This window comes from Ambystoma mexicanum, chromosome 1p (assembly GCF_040938575.1).
Source record: "Ambystoma mexicanum isolate Mex_15411 chromosome 1p, UKY_AmexF1_1, whole genome shotgun sequence".
In the NCBI taxonomy this organism is placed as follows: Eukaryota; Metazoa; Chordata; class Amphibia; order Caudata; family Ambystomatidae; genus Ambystoma; species Ambystoma mexicanum.
Genome location: NC_090921.1, coordinates 266,459,780 through 266,478,120, shown reverse-complemented (window position 1 = coordinate 266,478,120; position 18,341 = coordinate 266,459,780). Strand labels below are relative to the sequence as shown.

The following is an 18,341-nucleotide window of genomic DNA, read 5'->3' as shown; positions in this document are numbered from 1 at the left end:
TTGAAGACCATCCACCAACACTGGTCAAAACAACAACCGTCTGAATGAATTAACTCATCACAGTGGCCCACATTGGCCAAAAAAGTGGCCTTTGACCAACAAAAAAAACAGCCCGCACCAGCATTTTGTGTTTTTAGTTCGGCCGTGGAGCTAATTGCATAAAGGCCAGTCCGAGCGTGTAAAGTACTGCATTTCCGTGCAATGAAAGCAGCTTCATTTGGATAGCAATGATTGTTAGTGAGGAGGTGTTGTGTCGTGCGACACAGCGATGTAATTTGTGTGCAAGTCAAAGTGGGGGCGGAGTGGTGAGGGGCGCATTCTAGTGTTTCGACCTGGGCAGCAAGTTGGCTAGAAACTGCCCTGACCACAAGCTGCTGACACTAGCTTCAGAGCTGGCGCTCATTGCGTAGAGCGGAATTCAGCGGCACGGTGGCGGGCTTCCAGTTAAGACGAGCACCGACACGTTTATCCAACGTACAGGCACACACACACACTGCCACATTCCTGGAGGGACCCTGCCGGGTAGCAGTGCATGTGGCGGTAGCAGTCGTCTCGGTCGTGTGAATCCACTCGCTTTGGCTAGTCAGGCGCATGAGGAGGGCGGGGGCGGCATGGCCGCAGAATATCCTGTGTATACATAGCCTCGTGGGGAGGAGTGGCTGGATCTGGCGGCACGGCCTCCTGGGTGTGTCCTAGGTGGGCTGAGCTGCCGTTCGCGTCCATGTCAGCGGCTGGTATTAGAGGCGCCGGACTGTTCGCAGGTTCCACTTGCCCCTTCCCCGAGAATTGCCTCTGTCCTCTGCGTCTTTATCCATTAAGAGCTGGTCCTCTTCCCTGGATTCTGGTCCTAGCCCAGGTGGTATTCCTTGGTTTCTGCGCCTAGTTCTGAACTACCTGGTTCGTGGTTCCTGTTCTGGACCCCAATGTCCACTGAAAGCCCGGTTGCTGTTCCACGCCTCTAGTCTTGTTTCTTGGGCGTTGCTTCTGACCTCCAGGTGGTGGTTCTAGACTCCCAGGGCGAGTTCTAGACTTCCGTTTGTCTACTCCGACTGCTGGTTGTTCCCCGGTGCCGTTTCTGCATCCCTGGTGCTGCTTCTCGACCTCTGGATCAGCGTTCCCGGTTCAGGCTCTGAACTCGGGTGCTTGGTTCTATACTCAATCCCTTTCAGGATGTTCACGTACCGGGTCACGGTCAGCACTGGCACCTCGGAATACTCGGGGACCAATAACTACATCTACGTCGTTTTGGTTGGGGAGCATGGCTGCTCTGAGCGCACCCTGCTAGACCGACCTGGACTCGACTTCTGCAGAGCGGCGGTGAGTACCTACGCCGTAGCTAGAGTGAGAATGGGGCCCGAGGCCAAAGGTGGAGGGGGCACAGGGAAGGGGTTATTATAGGTACTGATTCAAATGGCGAAAAAGGAAGTTCCGGTACTCGGTAAGGCGGGCGTCAAGTGAGCCGGCGCTCAGCCCCTTCCGTTCTTTAAATTTCTCTCACGCCGCGGTCCGCAGAGGCTCACTGACCCATTTCAATCGCTTGCAACCCCACCCTCCATTTTCGTCGCCCTCCCATTTGTCTCACCTAATAAGTGTCTTAACTGATTTTCCATGTTTGTCCACTTCAATTTGTTTCTCTCCCTACACAGCATCTCCAGTCATGTTCTCGCACCCGCTTTAACAATGTGTAAATCCATATTTGTGCTGGACCTTTGGATCACGAAGCGCTGAAACGCGATTCCAATCAAAATCTCAGTATATTTTTGTTGTTTTAAGTCATACTTTAAATGTGATTCTGTTCGCCCAATGCAGCCGTTTCTCAAAAACGCTAATCAATCACAGACTGATTCTGGCCTGTTATGACACCAGTATTGTGATGTACAAATGTGTCAGGATTCGAGAACGCCCATTTTGGCAGCTAATGACCAGTGAGATCAAATTAGAAAAGGCTGGACGTGCTTGGGCCTTCATTGAGGTATGATTAAATGAAATGCTTTCTTTTTCACCTCACCACATAGTTGAGTAATGGTACTCTCCTTCAAGCTTTAATAAGTGCAGGTACTCGGGTTGTCAAAAATAAGGAGTGCAGGTAGAGAGGGCCAGTTAGGACGGGCCCATTTAAAGCACTGATTATAGAAGCAACAGGGAACGAAAGTCAACAGAACCGAGTGAGCAAGACCACCAGAGCAATAGGTTAATACTGATCCAATACAGGTGGTCAAGATCCGAACTAGTCGACGATTGCATGAGGAGGCTTTGAATCACAAGAATGGAAATGAAACCAGGTAATTGGGGATGAAGGACTGGCGGGGGAGGGAAATGGATCCGAACCAATCCTGCAAAGAGGTGTCAGAACCAGAGGAAGAGATGACTTGTAGGGCAACGTGAGGAGAGATCTGATCATGCCCACCACAAAAGGCGTTTGAACCAGAGGAGGGGATTAGTAATGGGCCAGTGATTTGGGGGCACAGGGTGTCCGAATTTGGCCAGCAAGGATTCACATCAGCACTAGAGGAAGGGACCAGGGCTAGACAAATGCGGGAGGAAGACACCAGAACCGGCCAGTGGGTGGGTAGGAGATCAGAACCAGGCCAATTGGGAATGAGATTAGCAATAGGTAAAAAATAGTTCTTGGATCTTACTCCAAGAAACACCTGCGCACTCTGGGACAAGTCCCAAGATTAATGCAAACAATTTGTACGTTCAATCAAGAAAATACAAAAATGTATTATTTTTTGTAAAAATTATTTTTATTGGCATTTAGGGTTATTTTTGTATTTTATTTATAAAGCGCACCAGGCCCGAGGGCATCCGGGCACATCACTTGGTTACAACATGGTAAAAGGCAAACAGAGCATTACATTTACGGTTTAAATGTACAGTTATATACATAAGGCAAATTACAGAAAGAGCAGAATAGGCAGGAGCCTAGGCAGGAGCCTATATACAAGAAGTGAGGCTGGTGGCTATTGCATGGAAGGAGGTTGGCAAGTGGAGAGGACGGAGTCGTGTGCGGATAGCCAAGCTTTGGCTAAGTTTTTAAATCTAAGGAGAGAAGGTTCCGCTCTTTGTAGGTTGGAGATAGAATTCCAAAGTTTAGCAGCCATAACTGGGAAACTAGTTCCGCCTGATCTTTGAAGGTTGAAACGTGGTATGGAGAGGCAGTTAGTCTGTGCAGTTCTGCGGGGTCTATTAGAGTTGTGGGGGCAAATCTATTGGCTAGGTAGCAAGGAGCTTGGTTGGAAAGGGATTTGTGGGTGAGAGCAAGTGTTTTCAGAGAAATTCGTTGTGAGACTGAGAGCCAGCATATATTACATTTGTTGTCTGATGTGTTGGTTCCTGGGGATGTTGAGAGCTGCACTGATGGCATTGTTTTGGTTAATTTGTAACTTGTTTAGGTTACAATGGTTGGTGCCCAAGTAGAGGGCATTACAATAATCAATTTTAGACAGCACAAGTGTCCTGGCAAGTGTGATGCAGTTAGCTGGTGATGAGAAGGGGCGACTGGCTCTGATAAGCTTACAGGTGTATGCCACAGCAGAGGTGACTGCATTAGTTTGTCTGGCCAAGGATAGTGTGGAGTTGATGTACATCCCTAATGTTTTGGTGTCCTTGGAAACCTTAATAGTATTACCATCAATGGTGAAGGATTTAAACGCAGGGTCTAGTTTGGTTAGTTTTTGGGGAGAGTCGAGAATGAGGAGCTCTGTCTTTTCGTCATTCAGACAAAGTCCATGCTGCGCCATCCAGGCTTGGATGACTTGGTAGATGGCATTCACAGAGATTCGGATGAGTAGTCTCCTGAGATCGGGATGAGTCAGCATAATTAGTGTATGTGACTCCAAGATATCAAATGGTGGTTTTGTAAACGCATTGTACAACATAGGGGAGACACAAGATCCTTGTGGTACCCCGCAGGTGAGGGTGAGGCTGCTGCTAAGGGGGAAAAGACACGCATCAATCTGTTGTCCAGGAAAGCACTGATCCAAGCTGTGGCTTTATCTGAAAAGTGTGCAGCTAGTTTAAGGTGTTGGCACAGTATTTGGTGATTTACGAAATCGAATCCCGCAGACAGGTCGAGAAGGAGTAGCAATGCTACTTTACCCTTATCTCTTAGGTCTTCAATCTGAGTTTTAAGATTGATAAGGACATTTTCAGTGCTGTGACGCGGTCGAAACCCAAATTGCCTTAGTCCCAAGAGTTTATTAGATTTGAGGTATTCTTGAATCTGTAAGTAAGCAGCTTGGTCAAGAATTATTAGTAAAAAAGGCACCATAGTGATGGGCCTGTAATTAGTTGGTATATTAGCATCCAGGGTTGGATTTTTTAGGAGCGGGATAACCCAGGTGTCCTTTAAATTGTCTGGTACAATCCCAGTACTGAAGGATGAGTTAATGACTGTGGTAATGAAGGGAGCTAGCTCATGGGCAGCCTCCTTGATGATGGGCGCAGGGCAAAGGTCCCCCTGGCAGTTGGAGAGTTTAAGGCTATTGATAATATTTTCTACTTCCGTAATGGATGGGGGTGAGAACCTGAACGGGTGAGTCAGGGGTAGGGTTAGGTTGCAAGTTAAGTTGTAGACTAGTTTATCATTAATTTTGGCTTGAAGGGAATTTTGGCTTGAAGGGAGGCTATCTTGCCAAGGAGTGTGTTTTGAACATTAGTGCACCAAGTGCTATCTGTGCAAGTGTCAGGTACAGTGACAGGGGTTTCAAGTAACATCATGCATCATGTATTAACATAAATCTTCTTAACACAATTGGAACAATAGCCCCCACCCACTACCATTGATCGAGCACATGTATCCAGTTCACCTGACAAGCTCGTGGAGAGCGTTTCAAGGTACATTAAGTCCATTCCTTGCACACAGGAGTTTTGGGCCCAACTCTGAGTATTCCCCGTGCCTAGCACCATTCCCTGTGGTCTTTTACATTTGGGGAAGTCTCCGGGAACGCTGCCATCGCTTTAGGCCAAGCGTCCGTACTTTTCAAAGAAAGGGAGCCACAGTTCTTCAATGTTAGATTTGGACTCATCTATAAGATGCTTTAGGAACTCCATACCATACATGGCCCGTACTTTAGTGACCCATTCTTTTTCTCCTGGCATACGTGGACTTTACCTTCAGATCCTGATGTTGGAATTGGAGCGAGGCCGTTGAGCGATTTGCTTGCCTGCACGTTTTGGCCCATCTTTCATCGTCAATTACACCCCCAGTGTCATGATGCCTACCTCCAAGGAGCCAGGTCCGACCCAGCAACCCCAGAGGCAGGCATCATTCCCCCCAGGGAAGTTCCAGCGGGCCCAAGCTGGGGCCCTTTGGACGCAGTCCTGGCGCCTTAGGTGCCAGGCTCATGTTGGACCCCTGTCCTGGCGCCTTAGGTGCCAGGCTCATAAAGATAGACATGTGTTCAAGTGTTTTTATGTGCACTTACCTGATGCAGACCATGCTGCTACATCCAGACCCTCTTGAAGCCTGAATGGGACTACTTTACCTGTGGGACTACTTTCCACCTGGGTGTGGTCGGGGAAGGATACATACCTGATCGGTGGAAGGATACATACCTGGAACTTCTTCCAAAGCTATTTAAACCCCACCCGAACAGCCACACGTGCTTCGCGTAGTTCTGCACCTAGCAGCTGGACGCTCACTGTGTCAGCTCCTGCATCTGGACTTCAGCCACGCCTGTCAGCATCCTGGGTCACCTGCAAAGGGTGATAAGAAGAGAATTGGAGAGGAAGAAGGCCTTACCTGCTAAACCTGCAACACGGAGACATCTCACCGATGATCCTGAAAAGGAAGACATCATTTTTAAAAGCATTTCGCTCCGATCGCTGCAGCGCTGCATTTCACTCACCTTTCTTGGGCGCCTCCATCTTCAGCAGCGATCATCCCGATTCGCAGCCACTTCCCGGAGCCTAGAGAGAAAAAGACAAGAACACAAGGTGAGAGAAGGAAGGGAATAGGAAAAGCTCAGTTTCCTTCTAAGACCTATCTGTTGGGTCATTCCCATTTCATTTCGGGTCTTGCTGCTTCCAGGCATTTTCTGGACCCCGGCCCCTATGGGGAAAAAATACAAAGACATTAGATGAGCGAATGCAAAAACATTACCTGAGCGCTCATCTAGGACTTACCAGATCTTTACTGGAACTGCACTTTTCACTTCGGGTCGGCGCCATATCTCCGGCATTCCGAACCCCGGCCCCTATGGGGAAAAGACATCAACATTAGCGCTTTGTTGCAAGAAGTCTCCAAAGGAATCTTCTTTCATCACCTGAAAAAGACAATGAACATTATTATTTAAAGCTTGAACTTTTGAACTTGCAACAGAACTTTTACAGCGCCTTACCAGTATAATCAAGCTTACCTGAACTCCCATCCAACCTCAATCCAGTGAAGTAACTGGGTTCAACGCGCCCCTGCGTCAGAAGCAGGATGGAGAGCTTGTCCTTTCAGACCCTAAGGTGAGACTTCACGGGGGATCGTGGAAGGGTATCAAGGAGGGTTGGAAGGAAGTGGGAGGCTCAAGCATTATTCCGCCAGATTGTAATACTCCCTTTTCACGTACAGGAGGATATTCCTGCGAGCCAGAGTAGAGGGGCCCGTCCTATCCATCTTCAGAGCCCTGCGCTTCACCATTGAAGAGGCATCAGCACTCGAAACCAGGCCAGCGCCCCCGTGGGAATCAGGTGAGCGTGACACCCAGGTCCTTTTCCCAGTGCGTTCGCGCTGGCGGAGGATCCCTTGGAGCAGAGAGGAGGAGAAGCCTGTAGAGACAGGATATCCCCTCCCTAGAGCCCCGGGTGGAGATGAGCAGTCTTTCAAAGTCTGTCGGGTCCCTCCTGAGAGTGTCACCCCATGAGGTTTTGGTGAGGTCTCCCTTGAGCTGGAGATAACGGAACGGCGACAGGGACCACAACCCCAGAGCTGCCTCCAGATCTTTCAGAGGTATAAAGGAGCCTCCCACCCAGAGATGGCCTGTCTTAACAAGACCAGCTTCGTACCATTGTTGAAATGCAGCTGGCTCAGCTATCTTGTCTATGAATGGTGGGGGGGGCAAATGCAACTTAACAGAGAAGGCCAGGTTGTAAGCCATTTATAGTAGCCCCCCCTCCCTCCACACTGACCAAAAGACACTCAGCACGGGTGATGCAGGATCCTTCTGGGTATGCGTGCTCTGGGTAGCCATAGCCGCTCGTCTAATGTGACAGGGGTGAGGACCTTTGGCAATCGCTACCCACTGCTTTTCCGTCCCCGGGGTGAAATGATCTATCAGTACCCTTAACTGGGAGGCCCTGTAATATGTATCCAAGTCAGGGTATCCCACCCCTCCCCCCGTCTTCCTTGGGTCTAGTTAGTACCTCGTAAGAGATCCTATGTCTTTGGCCCTCCCAGAGAAATTTCAGGAGAACTCGTTTTATTTCGTTCATGAATGTCTTGGGTACCTCCACAGAGAGCATTTGGAACAAGAATAGGAACTTGGGGAGAACCACCATTTTCACCAGGTTGAGGCGCGTCATCCACAAGAGCCCTGATCTTGTCCACCTTTCCACATCCCTCTTGATTTCCGACCAGAGTGGAAGAAAGTTACCGGGGGGTAGGTCGTCGGGGTTGCGTGTCACTTGAACACCCAGATATCGGAACCCGTCCCTCTGGAGACGGAAGGGGAGCCCTTCCACATAGGCTTCCTCTGTGTCTGATAGCTTTCCCCCTATGAACGCCACTGATTTCCCAAAATTCACCTTAAACCCAGAGAGCTCCCCATAGCGCGTTAAGCCCTGCAGGACCCGAGGGACCGCCTGGGATGGTTTTGTGATACAAAGCGCGTCATCGGCAAAGAGGCCGATCTTGGAATGCGAGTCTCCTATCTGTACCCCAGTGATTGCTTCCTCTTTACGGACGAAGATCGCCCAAGGTTCCATAACCAATGCATATATTAAGAGGGACAGTGGGCATCTTTCTCGTGCCCCTCCCCAAGGAAAATGTCTTTGACTCAGTCCCGTTTGCCACCACCTTAGCTGAGGGGGTGGAGTGTAAAGCCGACATCCAACCCAGCCACCTCGGCCCCATCCCCAGAGAAGAGAAAACCTCCCCCATGAAAGCCCAATTGACCCTGTCGAAGGCCTTCTCTGGGGTCTAGTGCCAACAGGAGGGCCCCCTCATCACGGACCGCCCTTGAGTTGAGCACATGGAGAGTCTTTCTCATATTGTCAGAGCCTTGTCTGTTCAGGACGAATCCCACCTGATCTGAGTGGATTAGGCGGGGGAGGCATCTCTCTAGTCGGTTCGCCAGGATTCTGGCAAAGATCTTAGTTTCTAGGTTGAGAAGAGAGATGGGCCTATATGAGCTTCATTCTGCCTGGTCTTTGCCCGGTTTGGGTATTACAGTGATTAGTGCCTGTAGGAACGTCGGTGGGATCGAGTCTTGGTTTCTAATTTGGTTAAACAATTTGGCCAGTGGCTTTACCAAAGTGTGCTGGCACTGTTTAAAGAAGTCTGCTATGTATCCGTCTCCCCCCGCGGCTTTCCCCGCTTTTAGCCTCTTAATGGCACACTCCACCTCTTTCTTCTGATATTTCCCCCTCCAGGGCCTCAAGCTCTGGTTTGATCAGTCGGGCAGAGGGTGGTCAGCCAAGTAAGCCAGAATCTCTTCCAACAACTCACTCCCTTGCTTGGTGTAAAGTTCCCTGTAGTAGTCGGCGAAGCATTCCACTATGTCCTCCCTTTTCTTACATACATTGCCTCCTTCCTCTCTGAGGAGTCCACCCTGCTCTCCATTCTGCATCCCCCTTGCCCTACGCGTCAAGAGAGTCCCACTCTGTCCCCCCATTCATAGTATGTTTGTCTTGTGTATCTCAATTTCTTGACCACTTCTATGAGGACTGTATGCAATTATGCAATGCCTCCCTTTTTTCCTGCATTTCCCCAAGGAGGGCTTCCCGATTCTCCCCATCGAGGCTGTCTGACTCTCAGGGCTCCCAACTCTGCACGGATCTTGTTCTAAATACGACTCCTTTCCTGCTTGCGCCTGGAACCCTCGGCTATCAGGAGACCCCGATATGTGGCTTTAGCGCCCTCCCATGTCAGTTTCCCCGTTATCATTTCTTTCAAAATAGGCTATCATTTCTTTCCTCAGAAAGTCCCTAAAGACCGGGTCCCTTTAAAAGCATGTTGTTGCACCGCCATCGAGAGGATCTCGTGGAGACGGGCAGCGACCAGTTTGCTACCACTAGCTCGTGGTCGGACCATGTTATAGCTTCCACCCTTGGGCACTCGGCAGTCCCTCCCCCTTCCTCAGAGATCAACAGCAAGTCAATTCTTGTGCATGTGTAGTGTGGGGACCAGGCCACACTCTACGCCATACATCCCCCCCAGTAATGTTCCCTTAGAAGAGTCTGGAGGGCTAAATTGCCCTTGGTACACCCCTTTGTCCCTTCGCCGACCACCAGTCCAGTTTGGGGTCCATTATGAGGTTGAAGTCACCACCATATATCATGGCCCCCTCTGCCCATTCATCCAGCACCCCGAATATTTGGGCCAGGAACGGTATCTGGCCTGAGTTGGGTGTGTAAAGGGTGGCCAATGTGATCCATTCTCCCTCACAGGTGCCTTTAACCCACAAGAATCGCACCCCAAAACCCCTCAGTTTCTATTTCTGTGAGGTGGAGTGCTTTGCTCAGGAGAATACCTACCCCTTCCTTCTTAGTACTTCTATGGGAGGCCCAGAAATTACTTCCTATATCCTTCCCCTTTATCATCGATTCTTCCCCTGTTTGTAGTGGGTTTGACCATTAACCTTTGTTTGAGGAAGGGGGCGTGGCTAGGCGGACATGGAGTAAGACTCGCTTCAGACCATCTCCTGCCGATCCGGAATGATTCTTGGTTGCATCGGCACCGTAATCTTGAAAATTCGCCACCAAAGACCGACCAGAGTCGGTAGGAACGCTAGCTGCTTCGAATGACGGCACTCCGCCCGAGATCCACTAAGTATTAGTGCGGCTATCGCAAAAATTGTGCTGGTGGTGGAGGACAGCGCCTGAAATCAAAGATGGCAGCCGTACGGGCTCTCCGAACAAAGAAACGGAAGGATTGAGGAGGAGGCCCCGATGGGCAACCTGAGGTACAGCGTCCCTGGTCGGCCAATACGGCGGCTTGGAGGATAATCGTGAGGACCCCAAGCTGCGCTGCCTTTTCAGGCGGTCATCGGAAACGGGAGTGCACGTGCGCTCCATATAACTGGCCCTGTAGACCTGAAGCAGTCGACACAGGACACTTCCAAGGGTCCGAGAGCGGTTGCACATACAGTGGCGGCATCCACCCGGAACTGAAGGGAGGCAGGGGCTAAGAGTGGGCCGGCCGGTGAGGCTGCGAGACTGCGGGCCTACTCGTTCTATGGCACTGTGACAAGGGGCCAGTGGGCCTCGCTTGTGACCACGGGAATGCCAGACGGCAGGACGGCGTCTAAACTGCTCAAATCCAAGGCGCAGCAGCCTACAATGGAAGATTTCACCAAGACCCCGCAACAGACGGAGGGGACGAGACCTAAAAAAGAATCTACCGGTGAACATCACTCCTACACGCGTCGACTGGCAGATCCTGGAGGCAATCACAGACCTTAAGGCATTGTGGGAAAGCAAGCTAGAGGCAGCCACTGCCGAGCTTAAGGCAGCGCTGGAGCTCAAAATCGGCGCAGTGCAGGAGGAGGTCAACTTGCTCAGGTTGGACGTGCAGAAAATGGTGGAACGCACAGATGAACTAGAGAAAGAAGTGACCATAAACACAACTGCCCGGACCTCGCACGCTTCGGAGATTCATGTCCTGAGGCAGCAGGTGACCAACCTGGAGAACAGAGCAGAGGAGGCCGAAGGGCGAGCTCGAAGGAACAATGTGTGCATAGTGGGCCTTCTGGAGGGGGGAGATGGCCCTAACTCGATGGACTATGTTGAGAACATGTTGCTTCAGGAAATTGGGGCTGGAATCTTCACGCAAGGCTTCGCGGTGGAGCGCGCACACAGAGCGCTCACAAGAAAGCCCCCTCCGGGTGTCCCCCCGAGGCCGATCATCGCCAAGATTCTAAACTATCAGGATGGGGAGAAGATACTGGAATATTTCAGGAAGGGGACACCATCCGCGACCATCTCAGAATATCCTGACTATACGCTTCAAGTGCAGAGGCGGAGGCTAAACTATGGGACGGTGAAAAGGAGATTACGAGCCGCTGAGTTGCGATACATGCTGATGTACCCAGCTAAAAGTATTCCACAAAACCAAAGCTCTGTTTTTCGAGAGCCCGGAGGATGCGTTGGAGTGGTTGGATGGCCAGAACTGCCCAGAGGGAGCGGGTGGCCGCAAAAAGGACGACACGGACGAGTGAGGTCCAATCATGGGACCGAGATGCTGTACATATTGTGACTCTGGGAATTGATTATAATATAGTGTAGCGATTTGGTGACTCTCAGTGGCGAAGTTCTTTACTGCAACATGAGGGATGCACAATGTATCACGGTAATCATCAGGAGATGAGTGGGTAGCACTCTTGACCCCAATAGTTAGTATATTAGTTAGGTCACCTAATATTGGTGACACCCTGCCCGGTTCCCGACCTCGGCATTTCAAGGTGGGACCATAAGCGGGGGAGCCTGAGATCCAGGGATGGAGCTGGGCATTAGTTTGGGTGGGGTTGGGGGGCGGGTGGGAAGGTGAAGTGCAGTGGGGGAGCAGGCTAGTTGGAGAGCCCGAGTTGGGGGAGGGTGGGGAACAAGCCCAATTTCATGCTGGCCTGGACTGGAACGGTGACCCGGGGGGTAGGGGGGAGACGGTACATTTTTCACACTGCTATGGATAGCCTCCGGATTGTAACCTGGAATGTAAGAGGTCTCAACAGCTACCTGAAAAGGAACAAAGTAATGATGTATTTGAGAAGGCTTAAAGTCGATATAGCATTGCTACAGGAGACCCATTTTACCAGGGACAAATTAGAGGTGGTCAAGAGAAAGTGGAGGGGAACCACCTCAGGAGCTAAATACTCGGCCATATGCAAGGGGGGTGGTCATGTGGGTAGCACCACATGTACCTTTCCAGCTGCTCCAATCCATGCCAGACCCGGATGGGAGAAAGCTAGTGGTGCGGGGGATGTTGGAGAATAGGGAGGTCAACATTGTGAATACATATGCTCCCAATCAGGACACAGCGGCCTATTACAGTGCCCTATATGACAAAATTAGCCCCCTAATGGGCAGCGCTACCATCTGTGGAGGTGACTTTAACTGTACAATAGATCCCAAGATGGACAGGTCCGATAAGAAATTTGAGACAAACCCCTGCGGCGAAGGCACTAATGGCCCTACTGCAGGATTTTGATATAGATATTTGGAGGTTGCTGCACCCGGGGGACAGGCAGTACTCGCACTCTTCGGCCCCACATGACTTGTACACCAGATTGGATTACATGTTTGTGTCCTCGGGCATGGCCGGGGAAATGACAGGTTCGGAATACAAGGCCAGAGTGCTCTCGGACCACCCCCCCCCCCACCTCCCCCTAGTGGTGGAGTGGAGGCATCGGCCCCCCAGGGCGACAATCCCGACGTGGAAACTCAGAGCAGAGGCCTTGCAGGATTCGGGATTTCGGGAGGACCTTAGGGAGGCTATAACTGAATATTTCGATATTAACACTGGCAGTGTACAGTCGGAGGGCACCTTATGGGAGGTGTTTAAGGTAGTAGTACGGGGCATGGCCATATCGAAGTCTAGAGGGCTCCAAGGGGGTATAGAGCGGGAGCTGCAGGAGACAGCTAGAGCGCGAGCTGCAGGAGACAGAGAAGGAGCTTGAAGAGATAATGGGGATGGGATGAACCTCACAGGAAGATACGGCGAGGGTGGCCCTACTCCAGCAGCCTAGCAGTGGGCACTGGGACAGGCTTTGTAAGTTAAATTACAAAAAGTACATTGAGAGGCAGCATGCGGGAGGGGATAAACCGGGCAGGTTGCTAGCGTGGCTTTACAAGAACGAAACGCCACGCCCAGTGATTAGGGAGATAAAAGAGGAAGATGGCCAGACTTGGGATACCCAAGAAGGAGTAAATGAGGGATTTCTCAGATTCTACAGGCGCTTATGCCAGGACACAGGGGAGGAGATGGGCAGAGAGACCCGGGAAATCCTGGAGGATATCGGTTTGCCCAAGCTTAGTGATCAGGAGCGGGAGGACTTAGACGCCCCAATCACTCTTGAAGAACTAGAGATGGTTGTGCAGCACCTACCCACGTGTAAGGCCCCAGGGTCAGATAGGCTCCCGAGTGAATTTTATAAAACATACAAGCAGGAGGTGCTCCCCTCGCTGCTCGCCATGTTAAACTAGGCGTCTGAACAGGGGGAGCTGCCGATGTCCCTGAGGGAGGCGGTAATGATCCCACTCCTGAAACCAGGCAAACCAGGCTCGGACTGCGGATCTTACCGACCCTTATCCATGCTAAAACCAGGATAGTAAGATTCTCACTGCCGTGATAGCAAACAGGCTTAAACGTGTAATAGGGAAACTGGTCCATACCGATCAAACAGGGTACGTACCAGGAAGGAATATAACGGAAAATCATAGGAGACTCCACCACATAATTGAGCAAACTGAGAAAGACCCAGGTGAAATGGCGATAGCCTCGTTGGATGCAATTAAGGCCTTTGATTCAGTGAGATGGCTGTGGCTGCTGGCGGTGCTGAGGGAGTACGGCATGGGGCCTGGGTATCTGATGTGGGCCAAAATAATGTATAGTTCCCCAAACGCCAGGGTTAAAACCGGCGCCTTGATCTCAGACAAGTGGCAGCTCAGCAGGGGCACGAGACAGGGTTGTCCATGGTCGCCCATGTTGTATATCCTTGCTCTGGAACTGCTGGCAATCTGCCTCAGACAACAGTATGTGGAGATTGGCATCCCCACAAAGGGAGGGACGCACCTCACTTCACTGTATGCAGATGACATCCTGTTATACCTGCGCTTCCCAGGAAAACTTGCAATTTGTCCTGGAGGTGATGGAACATTATGCCACCCTCTCGGGCATAGCGGTGAACCCCAGGAAGTTGAGCTAGTTCCCTTTGGAAAGATATAGAAGGGTCCCAGTGGAGAACCTGCCGGTCTTGCCACCCTGGCAGACCAGGACCTTTAGGTATCTAGGCATTGATATATACCACTCGGTGGAGGACGAACACAAACACAACATGTAGCAGGTATTAAGAAGAGTATGGGGTTCTGGTCTAGGCTCCCCTTGGCCATGATGGGTAGGGCGGCGCTGCTTAAGATGGGGGTCCTGCCGAGACTGTTGCACTTTTTTGTGAATATTCCATGTATGTTCCCCAGATGGTTTTTTCGAATGCTCCATAGTTTTTGTAGGGGCTTCATCTGGCACAATACCAGAAACAGGGTGGCTTTATGGAAGCTACAAAACCCGAGCGACAAAGGGGGCATAAATTTACCGAACTTTGAGCTGTATTATCTGGCAGGACAACTTCAGTACGTGACCAGGTGGCTGTCCAAGGAAGAGTCCGCTGAGACCAGGCTGCTGTATAAGGACTCGGCCCCTTATTTCTTGAGGGAGGTGGTGTGGTTGCCCAAAGCTAAGGTGCAGGGAAGGGCAGGTCTTGTGACACTGGGCTGGGAAATTTGGAACAAAACGTAGCAGCTGGTGGGGATCCCGATTCCGTGCTCCCCGCAGGTGCCATTGGTAGCAGTATGCGGAGAGCACCCGCAATTGATAATGGTGGTCCGTAAATACTGGGAATCAACAGGACTTGTGACCCTCGGATGTATGGCAAGAGGGTGAGGCACTAGATTTCAGTAGGCTGATGGATGACAACGGAGTGCATGCAGGCCAACATATTACCCATACTAGAATTATTAAACTGGCGCTGGACAGATGGTCTGTGGAAGAGTTGTCAGAGGAACCAGATTGATGTCATACATTGTCTCGATGTCAGACATCGAGACAATGTATGACATCTCGGATGGAGGGCATGAAGTGTCCCGCATATATGAGTTACTGATGTCCAGTGTGGGTAAGGAGGTGTTGCAATTGAGACGGGATTGGGAGGATGATGTGGGAGAACCCCTACTAGATGGACAATGGGACAGAGTTCAGAGGTACCACAGCTCTGTCACCCATAGGGCGTATATGACCCCCAGTAGGATTGCCCAGTTTGGGAGCCCAGTGGAGCAAAAGTGTCCATGGTGTGGAGAGGCAGAAGCAGGGCTAATACATATGTTCTGGGCTTGCCCGGAGGTGGGCAGATTCTGGACAGAGATCAGTTTTCGTTGGGCGGAGAAAGGGATCACATTGGAGGTGGAATCAGTATGGGCGTGTTTGCTGGGGGTGTTCGCCAGACCTCGTAACCTGAAGCATGTTAGTAAAATGAAGGACCTGGCCTACATCCTGGCTAAGCGTAGAAAAGCTATGTGCTGGAAGGCCGCCCGGCGCCCCAGAATAGAGGCGTGGTGGACGGACCTCCTAAAATGGGTGGATGCTGATGAAACGACAGTCTGGTACGAAGCAATCAGCAGGGGTGGGGAGGAGGAAGTGGGACCCTTGATTGAATGGAGGCAACTTGTGTCTACATTAGCAGGCACCCCTAAGGCGGGTTCCGATGGGGACTCCGCGTAGGAGATGTGAGAGCATAATGAGATATTTTGGCGGGCGACATGGAAATGGGGGCTTTAGGTAATGGGGAGGGAGGGGTAGGACTGTAATGTTTGATGTATGACTATATTGCAACAGACTTGAACGCAAATGTCCTCTAAGTTGTAATGTTTGGTGTGTTGGTTAAAAAATAAAAAATATAAAAAAAATCCTTTGAGGAACATGTTGCTTGTCAAAGATCTCTTGTTCTTAGAGTTTAAGCCTTTTACATTAAGTGTGCCTATCCTTCCTTCAACCATTGTCTACCTTGATCTCGTACTCTTTGTACACCTCTATATGTTTCCAATGGAGAGCCCATTGTGAAGCAAAGGGCCATGGCTCGATCTGGATGCTCACCTCCCCCCCCACCCCACCCTCTTACCCCATCCTGCCCCTTGTTCCCTCCCCCCATTTTAAGGCGTTCGTCTACGTCCCCCAATACTTGGGGTTAGTCAACGAACCACCAAGGACTCTACCCCAGCCCCAGGTAGTTCAGTAAAATGTACTTATTTAAAACACAAATTAAAAGGTGCATAGATTAAAGAAAATTCATATAGGCAAACAATCCCAAAATAAATACTGGCTCCTTTGAGCTGCAGTGCATTGGCGAGTCTCTAACAATAAAGCTTCCAATTATTGTAAGCTTGTGTGTACATGTTTACAATGTTTTTGCGAAGCAACTTTTTTAGCAAAATGTTGTTTCTGAAGTGATTTCCCCTTGGCTAAATGCCAAGATTTGAAATAGTTGGAATGTTTTGCTGACACTACGCATTTTGGGGTACACTTCTCCCTACTTCAGGTGTCAAACATCCTGACTTCCTAAAGAGATAACATTTAAGTACTAAGGTTTTTTTTTTTTTTTTTAGTGACAATTCTAATGATGCACAATTACTGGGATTAATTTCTTGGGTCCTACCAACCTTTTTCCAATTTGGACCCTTGTATGGCCACTCGGGGCTATGTGTGGAGGACAGCTATAGCCAGTTCATGCGATATATCTTTCATAGAGCTGTGGACACAGGAAGGGATGTGTGTAGATATAATCTATAATCCCTCTTCAATTGAGATAGATCATTAAGCATTTTTGGTTAATAAGTGTTATTTAAAATATGCACTTCCTAATGTGAGATCTGGCTCAAACATAAAGACTGTGCCTTGCAACCTAGAAAGACAACCATAGGTTTTCAGTATGTCTATTTCAATGTGTGTGTGTGTGTGTGTGTGTGTGTGTGTGTGTGTATATATATATATATATATATATATATATATATATATATATATATATATATATATATATATATATATATATATAATGTCTTAAATAATTGTAAGGGACTTACTATTGTCGGTAACCCTTGCGGGTGTATATAGGATACAGTGGCAAATGGTTCAGACTGATCTCCTGAAAATAGATGAGGGAGACTAAGATTGATCTGATTCGATATTGCTACACGCGTATGAATAATCCTACTATTGTATGCTTACCTTTGCCAAAACATGTGAAATGCCGGGCACGGGACGGAGAGCAGCTGGAAAGCGGCCTCCCACGCCTGTCTTAATACTTTAATAGTTTTAATGGGGCACTGGATCAGGCCGGGACCCCTCCTGCATTCTGGGACTCATTCCGATAATTAGCTGGGTCAAGTGTGTTACCCTTTTTATGAATCAGATTATTATTGCTTGTTTGCATGAACTGGGGATTACTTTAGATCTCACAATATTCTTCAATAGCTTTGACGGTCTAGTTTATCATCTGGTTGATTAGACCATTGGGCCCAGGTGCGTGAGATTTTGAGGCAGTCCTAATAAAATTCAGAATTTCAGATTCTTCTATCTCTGAGCACCATTCGATGGAGTTGTCCTTGCAAGTTTGTGTTGGAGGACTCTTGCTTAATTGTTAATTAAAGTAATTCTCCCAGAAAGAAGCAGAAAGACTGCATGTTTGCTTGAGGCTCTGGGTTGTATTTTGATTATTGATTAGTGCCCAAATCTTTAGTTTCTGATGGTCAGAGTGTTGTTAACCTAGTCTGCACATCAATCTATGCCCACGCGACCAATGTGTGCAGATGTTTTCCAATTTTGTCTTTTCTTCTAAAAAGGTGGCATGGTCGGTTATCTTTAAAACTTTATTATTTTTTTTTTTTTCACTTTTTCTATTGTTGTTTTTTTTTTATGGTAAGTTTTCTGATCAAAGGTATATATGTGAGATTTACTTGGCACATTCTCTTTTATCTGGGGTGGGTTCACGTCCCACAAAATTTCTACATAAGTTCCTGGAGCACTCAAAATTTCGCCCTCCTCTTTTGGACCCGAGGCGGCCAATTGATGTAGCTTCATATTCAGATTCCGTCCCTTACTTGTGAAGCCAACAATTTAATTTCCCTACTCTCGTATGTTTCTAAGGAAAAGGCAATCTGTAAGGCATTATGGTCACTTTGTCTCCGATGGGCAACCTTAAACCATTCACATCGGTAGAATAAATCCGGCGACACTATGAAGGAGTTCCTGCCATTTGACCAGGTTACCTCAGGAGGGCACTCGGAACTAATATTGCCATTCACTATGTTCAAATTCCAATTTGTAAACAGCTCTTCCCATTGTTCACCATTTTTGTAACTTGTTGAGGATTTTGACACTAACCTTGCAGTCGAGGAACAGGATGCATTAAAATCTCCTCCTATAATAATAC

General features: G+C 49.2%; 1 protein-coding gene across 1 annotated transcript in view; it reads left to right on the top strand.

The window, feature by feature from the left end:
* Positions 1–619: 619 nt before the first annotated feature.
* The window catches only part of LOC138568813 (polyunsaturated fatty acid lipoxygenase ALOX12-like), a 265,719-nt gene continuing 247,997 nt past the window's right edge, over positions 620–18,341 (top strand). Inside the window, exon 1 of the mRNA XM_069646585.1 lies at positions 620–1,317. Within this exon, the coding sequence (XP_069502686.1) occupies positions 1,171–1,317 (147 nt within the window). The 5' untranslated portion in view covers positions 620–1,170. The remainder of the gene's footprint in view (positions 1,318–18,341) is intronic.